This window comes from Dama dama, chromosome 12 (assembly GCF_033118175.1).
Source record: "Dama dama isolate Ldn47 chromosome 12, ASM3311817v1, whole genome shotgun sequence".
NCBI classification, from domain to species: Eukaryota; Metazoa; Chordata; class Mammalia; order Artiodactyla; family Cervidae; genus Dama; species Dama dama.
The window spans coordinates 19,802,243-19,817,745 of NC_083692.1; the positions used below are offsets into that span (position 1 = coordinate 19,802,243).

General features: G+C 44.0%; 1 protein-coding gene across 3 annotated transcripts in view; it reads right to left on the bottom strand.

Moving 5' to 3' along the window:
* RGS6 (regulator of G protein signaling 6) overlaps positions 1-15,503 on the bottom strand; it is a 584,468-nt gene that overhangs the window by 86,944 nt on the left and 482,021 nt on the right. For all 3 annotated transcript variants that reach the window (XM_061156754.1, XM_061156753.1, XM_061156755.1), the window contains exons 4-7: positions 14,809-14,859; positions 11,018-11,124; positions 9,667-9,718; positions 781-845 (exon numbers count right to left, since the gene is read on the bottom strand). In XM_061156754.1, coding sequence (XP_061012737.1) covers positions 781-845; positions 9,667-9,718; positions 11,018-11,124; positions 14,809-14,859 — 275 coding nt within the window. The remainder of the gene's footprint in view (positions 1-780; positions 846-9,666; positions 9,719-11,017; positions 11,125-14,808; positions 14,860-15,503) is intronic.

Sequence of the window (15,503 nt, forward strand, 5' to 3'; positions counted from 1 at the left end):
AATGTCTTTGATACTCATCCAAGTGGTTGGATTAATAATTCATTCCTTTTCACGGCAGAGTAGTATTCTGTTCCAAGATTATAGAGTAGTTTATTTAACCACTCATCTGTTAAAGTGCATTTGGGTCGTTTTCAACTTTGAGTTATCACACATAAAGCTACTATAGACATTAGTGTACGTGTTTTTGTGTGGCTATAAGTTTTTATTTCTCTGGGGGTATGTATGTAGTTATGTTAAAGTGGGATTACTTGGTTGTATATAGTACATGTGCATTGAACTTGAGGAGAAACTGCCAAACCATTTTCCAGAGTGGCCACACCCTTTTGCATTCCCACCGGCAATATAGGAGAATTCCAGTTGCTTACCACATCCTTACCAGCACCTGAACTATAAGTACTTTTAATTTTAGCCATTCTAATGTATAGTGGCATCTCATCATGGATTTAGTATGTACTTCTCGAATGGCTGTTGAACATCTTTCCATATGCTTCTTTGTCATACTTAAGTCCTCTTTGGTGAAGTGTCTGTTCTAGTCCTTTGCCAATTTTTAAGTTGAGTTTTTTTTTTTTATTGCTGAGATTTGAGAATCCTTTATTTAAAGATATGATTATATTGTGATGGTAAGAAGAGCTGAGAACAAGAAAAGGGAAATAGAAGAGACTTCCTTTCCACTGTCTGAAGGAATTGGGGGATGAAAAAGGGGAAAATGCAAGCTGAGTCAGAGCTGCAGGTAGTTTATACTCTCCTCCTACACTGTACCTGGAAAATAATCATACTTACGGCTTCATAATCTGCCAGTTCCAGCCTTGCTTTATTCTGCATTGTCCTCTTACAGAGGTAGATGGCTGAAGGAAGAGAAATTACAACACATGTAAGACTAGCAGTATGGTGGAATCATAATCCACCCACTCATTTGTTCATTCACTCATCCAGCCAGTCAGCCAGCCAGCCCTCACTATATGCCCGGCACTGTGCAGTGAAGAATATGTTCTTCTGTGGATACCATGCCATTGGACCTCTAGGAATCTTTCTATAGGTCAGGATCGGATGAGGACTCCCATCATCCAATCCTGACAACCTCCCTTCATCCTCCTCACTGCTTCATCCCAAACATCCTCCATCAGTGCGACCTTTCATAAATATGACCATGTTACCTTCCTGCCTAAATTTCCTTCACTGACACCTTAGAGACCTCAGAAGGTCAGGCCTCTAAAGGCAGCATGTTTGTTTCTTCAAGATCTAGTCTCTGCTTGTCTTGTCAACCTCTTCCCTCCCTCATTCAGGCATGTTGTTGTTGTTGCTCAATCATGTCTGACTCTTTGCAGCTCCATGGACTGCAGCACACTGGGCTTCCCTGTCCTTCACCATCTCCTGGAGTTTGCTCAAACTCATGTCCATTGCGTCAGTGATGTCATCCAACCATCGCATCCTCTGTTGCCCTCTTCTCCTCCTGCACTCAATCTTGCCCAGCATTAGGGTCGTTTCCAACGAGTTGGCTCTTTGCATTAGGTGACTAAAGTATTAGCACTTCAGCTGCAGCATCAGTCCTTCCAATGGATATTCAGGCATGTGAGGCTACCAAACCCTTTTGGTTCCACTTCTCTGTGTATGTGTCCACTGCCTGGAGGCCTTTTCCTCTTCCGTCTTATTTCCTTCCATCTGGAAACCATCTACCAATCTTTGAAGACCCAGCTTGGTGTTCCTGATAGCATCTATCCATCCTCAACCACTGGACCTAATTCAACTTTGCAGTATTTGTGAGTTTACCAACTGTCCCTGCTCCAGGCTGAAGACTCTTCTAGGGCAGAGGCTGTGTCCTACTCAGCATGAACCCCTGCACCAAGCTCTGGGGACTGCCAGGTCGAGTGAGTGGACAGTGGAAAGGGAGGACAATTTAGGTGTCTCTTCCCAAGCTCAGGAAGGGCTATCAGCCTACAATTCTCAGGATATTCTTCCTCCAACATGGCCTTCATCACTTCCTCTCCTGCCTCTGCTTCTTCAGTATCTCCTTCCTTCTCCAGTGCCAGGTAGAATGACCCAGGCGAGACAATAGACAAATGGTATGAATGAGTAATAGGATGACTAGGAGGGAAGGTCAGAGAAGACCAGGACAGATCTGCTGTTTGACAACCTGATTATACCAGGAACACTAGTCAACTCCTTGCTGGGTTAACTAACCTCCTCATGTGGTCTGAAAATTTTCCTGATGCAGACTACCATATGCTGGAGCCTTCTGGCAGCAGTCTCCTCTTTATGCCCACATTTCTCACATTATTCGAGTTTTCGAGTGAGAGTCAGTTGTGTTTGTCCTTGAATCTGCTTATGTTAGGCATACCAGTTATTTTAACTACATACATTCACTAAATATTACATGCACTGATGAAATTAATGTGAAAAGAGAGAGCACAGTTGTTTCTATGAAGACCTAGTTGAGTGGTTTGGGACAACTTGATAAAGGAGAGTCAGCTAAGACAATTGCTGATAAATTTGGTATGAGTGAGAGAACTGAAAAAAAAAACATGGAAAAAGTAAAAATATGAGATGGCTCAACATACAGTTGCTTTAAAAGTACTTTTAAAATTCTTGATGCACTTTAAGGAGGTCAAAACTGGGTGCTTTATTTCAAGTGTGGTTTATTTAAGAAAGAAACTCAAATTATGGGGACCTAAAATCAAAGAGAGAGTTAGACTGTGAAGAAAGCTGAGCACTGAAGAATTGATGCTTTTGAACTGTGGTGTTGGAGAAGACTCTTGAGAGTCCCTTGGACTGCAAGGAGATCCAACCAGTCCATCCTAAAGGAGATCAGTCCTGAGTGTTCATTGGAAGGACTGATGTTGAAGCTGAAACTCCAATACTTTGGCCACCTCATGCGAGGAGTTGACTCATTGGAAAAGACCCTGATGCTGGGAAAGATTGAGGGCAGGAGGAGAAGGGGATGACAGAGGATGAGATGGCTGGATGGCATCACCAACTTGATGGACAGGAGTTTGAGTAAACTCCAGGAGTTGGTGATGGACAGGGAGGCCTGGTGTGCTGCGATTCATGGGGTCATAAAGAGTCAGACACGACTGAGTGACTGAACGGAACTGAACTGAAAATCAAAGAGAATCTTTGGTTCTACCTCACAAGGCTCTTGAATGAATATTCCTTGGTCTAGTCTCCATTCATTTGAAGTGGTTAAGGTATGCATGTATCACTTTTTCATGATTCTCTCCTTACCAGCTTTTCCAGTGAAGCAAACAGCTACAGCTCTGCACTGTGTCAGATAAGGGGTGTCTGCTCCGTTACAAGGTACCTCCTTTGGTCTCCTGGGTCACCAGTTAGGCAGCCTATAGAATTGGAGGCAACTTGTAGCAGGAAACCTGGCATGTCCCCTGGCCCTGGTCTCAGTGATCCTTAAGCAGTATAGCTACTAGAGCTACTTGGAATACCCTGCCTTGGACGATGTTATTTTTTTAAGTTTATTTTTGTCTGCGTTGGGTCTTCGTTGCAGCAAGTGGGCTTTCTCTGGTTGAGGTGAGTGGGGGCTACTCTCTGGTTGTAGTGTGTGGGCCTCTCACTGCAGTAGCTTCTCTTGTTGTGGAGCACGGGCTCTACGGCACGTGGGCTCAGTAATTGTGGCACATGGGCTTTGGTGCCCCGAGGCATGTGGGATCTTCCCAGACCAGGGATCGAACCTGTGTCCCCTGTATTGGCAGGCAGATTCTTATCCATTGTACCACCAGGGACGTCCCTCACAGTATTTCGTATTGGTCAAATTAGAAACTCTGGAAGATCTAACCCAGATTTGGTCTTAATTTAAGCAGGATCATCCCAACATATTTCCAGCCCATCTGGGTCAAAATGGATCAGCTAAATTGAGAAGTAAAGTACCATGCGCAGAAGGCAAAGGTGCCTCTCCTGATGATCATGAGTTATATGGTGGCATGCTGGTGGGCCCCTTCCTGTGCAGCTAATGTTACACATTGGGCAGCCTGTCCACCACTACAGGGGAGGCAGCAAGTAGCAGTTGAGGGATATTCCCTGGGGCTTGTGTGTACTTTCCCAGTGTCTCAGCAGTGTTCCTTCTGACACCTAACCCATCAAGTGACCATTGGCAACAACAGCCAAGTCCTCTAACAGGGCATCTGGGGACTTGCTTTAAGCTCAGATGTTGGCTTTTTTTATGGATATGTAATTTCTCATTGGAAAAATACTTATTTTTTTTTCCATCATGCCAGTATCTCACTTGGATACCCACTGCCACCTCAAGCTCACCAGCATCCCACCAGGACAAAAACAGAATGCAATAAAAAATTTTTAAAGTCAATAGATTCATGTACTACATGTGCAATTAAACATTTAAAAAACATTGACCCTATCATATTTCAATGTCCTTAAAAATTGACTCCCCTTCCAAACTTTCTGTCTCTACTTAGTTCAGTTCAGTCACTCAGTCGTGTCTGACTCTTTGCAACCTCATGGACTGCAGCACGCCAGGCTTCCCTGTCCATCACCAACTCCTGGAGCTTGCTCAAACTCACGTCTATCGAGTCCATGATGCCATCCAACCATCTAATTCTCTGTCATCCCCTTCTCCTTCCACCTTCAATCTTCCCCAGCATCAGGGTCTTTTCCAATGAGTCAGTTTTTTGCATCAAGTGGCAAGACTAGTGGAGTTTCAGCTTCAGCATCAGTCCTGCCAACAAATAATTCAGGACTGATCTCCTTTAGGATGGACTGGTTTGATCTCCTTGCAGTCCAAGGGACTCTCAAGAGTCTTTTCCAACACCACGGTTCAAAAGCATCAGTTCTTTAGCGCTCAGTTTCTTTCTAGGTTTGACTAGACAGACCTTTGTTAGCAAAGCAATGTCTCTGCTTTTTAATATGCTGCCTAGTCTCTCTACTAGTGACATCATAATATACCTCAATCTCCTAAACTAGGGTACATACAAATCACTTATTTCTCTATTTTCCCCAGACCTTCTAATTACTTTTTAGAACAATGGAATTTTAGCATTGGAAGTAACCTTGGCAATCATTAAGTACAGACCCCTCACTAATAGATGGAAAAATAAAGGCTCAGAGAGCTGAAGTGCTTTACTCATGGACTAGTTAGTGGTAGAGGTGGAATTAGAATTGAGGTCTAGTTTTCCACTATGACATTCACTATTCCATGTACTCATTCACTGACTCATTCATTCTCCCATTTAAAAATCTGAGTGCCTCAATGTATATATGTGGAATCTAGAAAAACGGTATGGATTAACCTATTTTCAGGGTGGGTAAAGAGACACAAATGCATAGAATGGGCAAGAAGAAAAATAAGGAGGACAGGGAGGACGGGATGAATTGAGAGAACAGCACTGACATGTATACACTACCGTATGTAAAAGTGATAACTCCTGGGAGGCTGCTATATAGCACGGGGAGCTTAACCTGGTGCTCTGTGATGACCTAGAGGGGCAGGATGGTGGGGAGGTGGGAGGGAGGCCCAGGAGGGAACGGATGCATGGGATACACATAGCTGATTCACGTCACTGTACAGTAGAAACTAACACAATATCGTAAAGCAATTATACTCCAATTAAAATAAATTTGAGTGCCTCTTCTCTGGGAGCTCAGATAGTAAAGAATCCACTGATCCCTGGGTTGGAAAGATCCCCTGGAGAAGGAAATGGCAACCCACTCCAGTATTCTTGCCTGGAGAAGTCCATGGACCGAGCCTGGCAGGCTACAGTCCATAGGGTCGCAAAGAGTCTGACACGACTGAGCGGCTAACACTTTCACTTATGTGCCATGCAGTATTTCAGTCCTAGGGATATCACCACAGTAGCAGCTACTACCTATATGAAGCTTGTTGAATGTCAGGTGGTGGTCTAGGGACTTTTCAAATATCCACTTACTTAATCCTCATAATAACCTATGAGGTGAGTTCTGTTATTAGCCTCCTTTCATAGATGAGGGAATTTTTCAGATTATTCCCCATTTTTGGAAACCCACAGTGGTTCTGGGAAGCTGCTGAACCTATTCTAAATGTCTCTCCTCGACTACGAGGACCTTTTCATAAACTTGTCCATCCCAAATTATTCCACCTTTGTAATCATGTTTCAGCAACATAAAATCTTTGAGTAGTTGGATAAAATTCCTCAGCATCCTCTTCTTGCCCCCATCATGGTCTCTCTCTCAGCCTAGGATGCTTGGAGGGCAAGCCTGTCACTCACTCAAATCTGTGACAGAGCAATTGACACAGAGTACATGTGGAAAGAAGGGAAGTTTCTGGTTCTTCATCAATCCAAGCCACATCTATTGGGAATTCTTAGCTCCAGTGGCACAAACTTTCTGGCAAGAGGGCTACTACAGAGCAAATAATATCAAACATCATCCTGGGAGTACTAATACCAACCCCCACTATGGTTTGTATTGACTCCTTACCACGTGCCATACACTAAAACTTGCACACATTTCTGATTAACAAAAGAATTTAATCCTAACCAACAACACAAGAAGTACCATTACTATTCTGCTTTTAAAATGAGATTTCAGAGGCACAGAGAGGTTAAGTAAATTGCCAAGATCACACAGCTAGTGGAGCCAGTTGACAATGGGCCCTTTGTGCTGACTTCTCTCTCGGTAAATACTGATTTTCTGATTAACCAGGAAAAGGTAATGAGTATTTTGTATCCTGAACTTTAACTTCTCCATTTGATTTCCCAAAATGGAGGTAGAGGAATTCAAAATAATTTTGCTTCAGTGAGAGTCTGATATAAATTGTTATATTTATCCCTGTTCTTACTGCACAGCTAAAATTACAAAAATCTGTAGAGAAAGGGAAATGGTGCCCTGCTGTATGTAGGGTAAGACGGCTGATGGTTGCAGGTTTATATTCAGGCAAATATTTGAATTTTACTTGGGCCCAGGTTTTCTGGTCCCACCATCCTCCCAACCCTTTCCATTGCCTGGAAAAATATTGGTTTTCACATTCACAAGGGTACACGGCTGCTGCATGGAACTGAGCTCCAATTATTCAAATTCCGAGTTGGGCTTTTGTGAGCAGTATTTCAGCCCCAGAAGCACTTATTTTATGAGCAGCCAAATGCTGCTCCCGTTTCAAGCTGGAAAGCTGGCTGGACCCACTTATCACATCATTTAGGGCACAGCACAGTTCCAGAGGGACCGGTGGTGATGCCTGCAGATAGCTGATGAGACAGTCACGGGGCCCTGCCCCCTGTATCAGGGCCATGCTCCAGACTTGGAAACAGAACCCGTGCAGCCTTGTAGGGCAGAGGCTCGCCAGGATTCTATCCGCAGGACTATTTCCAGTTGCTGGTTTCCTCTCCCTCACAAGTGTGATCCAGAGCGTGCAGCTTATCACAAGGTCTCAGGACAGGCTTCCTGGAGTACCACCCAGCTGCAGCTGGCTCTACCTTCCCATGAAAACCACCCTGCAAAGAATCCATGAAGAAGTTACAGGTCTCGTTGTGTGCCCCAGTCCCAGGGAGAGCAGCTGTGGGCTGCCCCCGCAGCAGAGTCAGTGATGAGGGTGCTGTGTGGAGGGGCAGACCATGAAAGGAGCATTTGCGTTCAAATTCTGCTGCGTCTACTGAGTGTCTGTTAAACACCTTTGATAAAGAACCAGTTGTTGTTGTTGTTCAGCCGCTCAGTCATGTTCAACTCTTTGCAACCCCATGGACTGCAGCACGCCAGGCTTCCCTATCCTTCCCTATCTTTTGGAGTTTGCTCAGACTCGTGTCCATTGAGTTGATGATGTCATCCAACCATCTCATCCTCTGTCACCCCCTTCTCCTCTGGCCATCAACCTTTCCCAGCATCAGGGTCTTTTCCAACGAGTCCGCTCTTCACATCAGGGGGGCAAAGTATTGGAGCTTCAGCTTCAGCATCAGTTCTTCCTAATTAACATTCAGGGTTGATTTCCTTTAGGATTGACTGCTTTGATCTCTTTGCAGTCCAAGGGATGCTCCAGAGTCTTCTCCAACACCTCAATTTGAAAGCATCATTTCTTTGGTGCTCAGCCTTCTTTATGGTCCAACTCTCACATCCATACATGACTACTGGAAAAACCATAGCTTTGACTAGACAGACCTTTGTCAGCAAAGTGATGTCTCTGCTTTTTAATACCCTGTTTAGGTTTGTCATAGCTTTCCTTCCAAGGAGCAAGCACCTTCTAATTTTGTGGCTGCAGTCACCATCTGCAGTGATTTTGGAGCCCAAGAAAATAAAGTCTGTCACTGTTTCCATTGTTTCCCCATCTATCTGCCAGGAAGTAATGGGACCAAATGCCATAATCTTCTTTCTGTGAATGTTGAGTTTTAAGCCAGCTTTTTCACTTTCCTCTTTCACACTCCTCAAGAGGCTCTTTAGTTTCTCATAGCTTTCTGCCATTAGGGTGGTGTCATCTGCATATCTGAGGCTATTAATATTTTTCCCAGCAATCTTGATTCCAGCTTGTGCTTCATCCAGCCTGGCATTTCTCATGGTGGTGGTTTAGTCACTAAGTCATGTCCGACTTTTGTGACCCCATGGACTATATGTAACCCACCAGGCTCCTCTGTCCATGGGATTTTCCAGGCAAGAATACTGGAGTGGGTTACCATTTCCTTCTCCAGGGGATCTTCCTGATCCAGGGATTGAACCTAGGTCTCCTGCACTGAAGGCAGTTTCTTTACCAACTGAGCTTCCAGGGAAGCCCCGTACTCTGCATTAAATAACAAGGGTGACAACGCACAGCCTTGATGTACTCCTTTCCCAATTTTGAACCAGTCTGTTGTTTCATGTCTGGTTCTAACTGTTGCTTCTTGACTGGCATACAGGTTTCTCAGGAGACAGGTAAGGTGGTTCAGTATTCCCATCTCTTGAAGAATTTTCCACAGTTTGTTGTGATCCACACAGTCAAAGAACCAGAACCATCAGCAAATATTTACTGAGTGCCCACTATGGCTTAGGCATGCACTATGCACTGGATAATAAAAGTGAATGAGGTGGACCAGCCCTGCCCGCATGGAGCTGACAATTGACTGGGCATCCAATCAGAGTACAATGTGTTAGATGTGAGGAAGTGGGCTCTCTGGGCCTCAGCTGTATCTGAAGTACAGTGATAATATAACTTTAGAAGACTGACACATAGATATATTAAACAGTCTTCATGGAGAATACAGGGCAAGAATCTAATAAATCCCTGCTTGGACGGAGATAATTCCCTGCTTGCCCAGTGCCCAGCTTCACCCACTCTGTTTTCTTAGGTAGACCCCTCCATGGCCTGTTACTCTTCCCCTCTAACTTCCAATCATCAAAAACACCAATAAATTATTAAAAAGTCTTAACAAGTCTGTGAGAAAGGAAATGGCCAGGGGGATGTGCCCCCTTGATCCAGCCCTGCCTGAAAACCCTGTCCCAGGTCAACGGCCACTGGCCCAGTTCTCCATGGCCCCACAGAATGAGCACACTGGCCAGATCTGGTAAAACTTCTTCCCCTCCCACATCCCCTTCCAACGGCTGCATCTTTCAGTGGGCCCTGCCTTTTCCCAGTATGTGGAACAGCACCTGTCAACAATATGAGAAAGTGCTAAGCAGGGCAAAGCCCCTCCTCCCCATGCACCACAGTCACCCACACAGAAACGATTGTCTTCTGCATTCCCGGTAAGTGTGGGCCAGGGTTTCAGGGCTCACCATAGTCCGTGTTTTCAGGTTCCCAGCAATTTGAAGGCCAGAAGTATGGGGCCTGCAAAAGAGCACAGGCGTCAGGACTGAGGATGCCAGCTCGTGCCCTCCCCTGCCGGGGGCCCATGGGCAGCCCTCCTCTGACCCGGGGAGGATCCCTCCCTGACAGGCTCTGCCTGCACGTCCTTTGTGTTGACACCGCACCCTGACTCTTTCCTGTTCTTAGCAAAGCAGTCAACTTTTTAATCTGGGTGTTGAGAAATAAAATCTCAGGTCAGCCAAATAAATGCAAAAATGAGAAACTTAGTTTACAGGGCAAAAACTTCATATCCTGAAATGTTAGAAGTCTAATGCAGGAGTCAGACAAGTACCGTTTACTGGGACACAAGCTCCAAGTTCCTTTATCGCTTTGCTATGGACTGAATGGTGCCCTCTTGAATTTCTATGATGAAGCCCTAACCTACCTGCTCCCCACCCCAGTGTGACTGTAGGTGGAGTAAGGAAGTGATTAAGGTTAAATGAGATCACATGGGTGGGGCCCTGATCACACAGGATTAGTGTCCCTATAAGAGGAAACACCAGAGAGCTAAAAACCTCTGTCACTATGAACCTCTCTCTCTCTCTCTACCACATTAGGACACAGTGAGAACTGACCATCTGAAAGTCAGGATGAAGGCTTATCTCACAAACTGAACCCCACTTGAGACTTAATCTTAGACTTCCAGCCTCAAGAGCGATGAGAAATACATTTCTGCTGTTTAAGCCACCCTCTCTGTGGTATTGATATTTTCTTATGGCAGCTGAGCAAACTCAGACATTCTTTGACCCTGTCTGAAGAATTCTGTTCCCAAGCCTTTTGGTTTAGACCTTGACACAACCCCTTATGCTCTGCTCAAATTCACTGTAGGACAGGAGCTGAGAAAAGGAGAGGAAAATGTTCGGGAAGTGTTACTAGGTAGTGAACAGAAATTTCACAAGAAGGTAACATGATATAGCAGAAGGATTAAGGACTTTGCTATCTGGCTGATCTAGGTTCCAATCAAGGCTGTCCCCTGGATTGACTAAATGTCTCATTAATTCTCCAGGTACCTCAGTTTTGCAACTATAAAATGGGTGATATTTTCCCCACCAAAGTTTGTTCTTCAGAATAAATGAGATATGTGTAAAGCAACCAATGAATGCTAAGTTCTCCATGAGGGTGTTTTACTATTATGTGGGTGGGGCAAAAAATAGCACAGACAAGTTTGCTTTCCCAGAGCTGGTGGGAGGTAGGAGTGGCTTCCTTAAATACCATCAGTTTTTTAGGTAGCTCTAATCTGAGGTCAGATGATGAGAAGAAAAGGAGAGGCTGCTGGCCTACCTGGAAACGATAAAAGGTGCCATCATCCTTCATGGTAAGAACATGGTCCGAGATGGGGAAGACGTAGCCCTGGGCAGCTATAAGGCTTCCCAAGTGTATTGCTTCAACTGCAGGGACAGGGCAGAAGAAAGAGAAGTTATTGCAAAACTGTCAGAATGCAGGGCTACTTAGATGAAGTGTAAGTGGGATGGGGTAAGGGGGAGCAGAAAGGCAACTGGAAGTCAACTGTCATCACCCTCAGATCACAGCATGATTGGTTGATAATTTCTGAAATGACTGCACTGGGCTGGGTGGAGATATCAATGGTTGGGAAGGTCACACGTGTCTGAGATGCCTCTAGATCCCAGGTCTGAGCATCTTATATTGTTTAATCCCCCAAGACTTCCAGAAAAAAGTCTATGTTCCAGTTTGGATCATAGGTTCTGGTGTGGAAGTCTGTAAATAAGTGAGATGCTTCATGTAAAGTCCTTAACAGTGTCTGGTACATGGTAAGTGCTCAGTAAGTGCTGGCAACCCTGATTCATATTTTCAGTTTCATTTTTTTTTTAAATCATCACCAGCAATGAGTATGCAGCCCACAGAGTCTTCAGACTTACATTGTGTTTCCTGACCTGAGAATCCCACCAGCAGTGAGGAGGGTATTATTGTTCTCTTATGGATAAAGAGGAATTAGAGGAAGAGAAGGCAGCACATTGGGCAGTAGCATAGGGAGGCCAACCTAATACAAACATTGATGTTTTTGCCACAACTTTTTGTTTTGTTGCTTTAGAACCAGCCATAAGTAGATTCACATAAATAGTTAAGAATTTATATTTACTCTGAGCAGAGCTAAGAAAAAGGAAATTTAGGTGGTTCTATCAGACATGATATGTGCATGCTAAGTCACTTCAGGCATGTCCAACTCTTTGCGACCCTATGGACTGTAGCCTGTCAGGCTCCTCTGTCCATAGGATTCTCCAGGCAAGAATACTGGAGTGGGTTGCCATGCCCTCCTCCAGGGGATCTTCCCAACCCAGGGATTGAACCCGCATCTCTTATGTCTTCAGCATTGGCAGGTGGGTTCTTAACCACTAGCGCCACCTGGGAAGCCCACATGATAATCTTTCACAAGTATAAAAGTAATCTTACCAATAAAAATTAATTTTTGGCTGTAGAAATTATTGACATACTCAGGGAGTCTCTAGGAGTTATTAATTTCATAAGTCCTGAAGCTTTTAAAGTGACTTGTATTGGCTTTATTTGTAAACTTTTTGGGAGTTTTAGCAAGTAATTAAACCTCTTCACTGTGGTTCAGGCTATGTAATTTTAAGAGCTGGCTCTAGAAAGCTGTTCAGTGACAGTGCTACAACTTTCAAGAGGTTGTATATGATCCAGTCATTTTACATATTGAGAATCTGCTATTCTTCTTTGGAAGGAGTGTATACACTTGTCACTGGTAGAACTGGAACAAATGGAATTGTATTTTACTTGCTTAGTGATGGCCAGTTTGGTTCTGAAATCTATATGCTTCAAGAACCATGAGTCTAGCACAAAAGGGAAATGTCATCACCTGCTCTTTCTTCAGAGAAGGAAGAAGAAAACCCAGTAAGAAGGGGACTTTCATGTCACCAATCTGGAGCTAGAAGTCTCACTTCATTCTTCAAAAGGCTTGTGTTTAGAGATGCTCCAGAAGGGAAGGAAGAAGGGAAGGAGGGTGGACTTTGGCTACCTGATTTCCCAGGGTCTTAGTTGGCCTCGTTTCTGCTGGTGAATTGTCCTTAACTCCTGCTCAACTACTTCTCAGAAGCCCAGATGGATTCCAGACCTTGATGTCCTCCCAAGGGCATCAAAGTATAATAGACCATGAGAGATAAGACCCGTATCATTCAGGACCTTTCACAGAAGCTTCACATATCAGGGTCAGAGGATTCCTGCAGCGTATTCTACCACCAATTGGTTCAAGGCTCTCAGAATATACTATTGCTTCTGCTACTACTACCACTGCAGATAATGATAAAACACCTGTCAGGAATATGATGATTATTCCAGAAGGGCAAAGACAATAGTACTCTTGAAAGAGAAGAAAACCCACCATGAAGAAGGGTGACTCTACATCATGTAACTAAACTTGTAGAGACTTACGCAGTCCAGTTTTCAGAAGCAGATAATCAGAAGTCCAGGCTGCATAAGGCAAACACTTAGGGTAGTCAATATGGCTTTTTCCCTTAAAAGGATTAGCATTTACAGTTTTCTCCTGTGGTTTAAGAACTTGACTGGAATTAAGAATTTCCACTCGACATGACAGTGGTCACTAGTCATGATGGAGACAAAGGCTAATGTCACTTCTGTTCATGACCTACTTTTCTGGCACTCAGATTTCTGGTAACTATGTTTAATTGAATTTTGTGTAAATTATAAATTGGGCTTCCCTGGTGGCTCAAATGGTAAAGAATCTGCCTGAAGTGCAGGAGACCTGGGTTTGATCCCTGGGTCAGGAAGATTCCCTGGAGAAGGAAATGGCAACCCACTCCAGGATTAATGCCTGGAGAATTCCATGGACAGAGGAGCCTGACGGGCTACAGTTCATGGGGTCACAAAGAGTTGGACACAACTGAGTGACTAACACTTCCACTTCCATAGTCAATGGTCTATTAAGGGCTTCCCTTGTGGCTCACTGGCAAAGAGTCTGCCTGTCATTGCAGGACACATGAGTTTGACTCTTGGCCCAGGAAGATCCTGAGTGACAAGCAGCAACTAAGCCTATAAGCCACAACTATGGAGCCTGTGCTCTAGAGCCTGGGAGCTGCAACAAGAGAAGCTGCCACAGTGAGAAGCCTGCACACCACACCTAGAGAAAAAAAGCCCTCTTAGCAACAAAGACTGAGCACAACTCTCCACCGCCCGAAAACTAACTAAATAAAAATTACTAAAAAATAGTCTTTTAATATTAAGAGCACCAGATTAACATACAGAAAGGCTTGAGCTGTCATAGTGACCCCAGCAAGGAATCACAGCTGAGGGTCAGAATGTGCACTTGAAAAAAAATCTTTAAAAAGCAGAGCAATTGAAGGCCATTTAATTTGAGGCAAATAGATCTAATCCCCAAGAACATCAGAATACATTACTGGATGTTTGTAAATATGACTTTCAGGCATCAAGAATACTTAGTTAAGATGGGGAGTGTATAATAACTTCAGAAAAGTTTACTTACCTAGAATTTTTATTTTTTTTCCTGGAACCCCCACCACCTCCATTTTCTAATTATGCTGTAAAAATAAATTTTATTGCTTATTTGCTGGTGGGAGCACAGTTCTGAAAACTGCTTTATTGGCCAGGGTTTGCTGTTGTTTTTCTGGTGAGGTTTTCCTAATTGCATTGCACAATTAAAGTTGAAAAAAAATCACTCCTTCACTTCTTGCAGAAGCAGAGAACAGAAGGAGTCTTAGCAAATAATTAAACCTCTTAATTGTGGATCAGACAATCTAATTTTAAGAGCTGGCTATAGAAGGCTGTTCCATGACAGTGCTACAACTTATCTTTAATTGCTGTGGCTAACCAGAGTCCATGTTATTGTACCGGGCTCTTTGGCATTCTAAATGGTTGCTCATTTCCTCCAAGGGTAATTTAAATTTAAAGACAGAAACTCAGTGGAGGAAATAAATTAATTTTGTTTGTAAAGGGAGTGATTCCACATCTTGGAATTCACTTGTATAAGCCCAGTTCTCAGGAGGGTAGGAGAAACTGGTTTGGAACTTGGGTATGGCTTGTTCATTAATATCATGCGGGTCAAATCAGGGTTGAGGGTCAAGTACCTGGGTCCTCGATGGAAAGGTTCTTCATAAGCCACTGTACAATGTCCGTACCTGTAACAGTAAAGCAATTTCAATTGAAGACCTCATGGATGTTTAGCTCTGTGCCAGAGGAAACATGGTTACCCGAGAGATTCCTAGGTCCAATTAGCACACACCTGGAGAGCTACATAATATTGATACTTTTCCATCCTAGCCAACTCTTTCCATCCATTAGTATGCTTCCACAGTCACAATCTCATTCTTTTCCTCAAAAAATCCATGTCTGATGATTCAGGATGATCTTGTGTCCACATTTCTAGGGAGCTTTGGGAGGGGACTACCTGGGAATACATATTTTGATGACAGACTAGAAGACGTTTTATCACTCCTGGTCCCCAGAACATTTCCTGAGGGAGGAGACTTCTTTTAGCTCCTATCCCCAACTGACAAGGCTTGCCCAACACAGATGACCACACAGATTCCTGAAAAAAATAAACCTCTACTTTTTTCTGGCCTGGGCTTATCCTGAATGAATAAGCCCCTGTGTCTGTGGGAGTAACTTCTATGTGTTCATCCAAACCTCTGTCCTCCATCCCCTGGGCAATAACTAGATTACACTTCCAGACCTTCCTGCAGTTGGGTGTGGATTGAGTTATGACAAGAGAATGTGGGTGGAAATGCCGTATGCCATTTCCAGACTCGGACCATAAAAACTC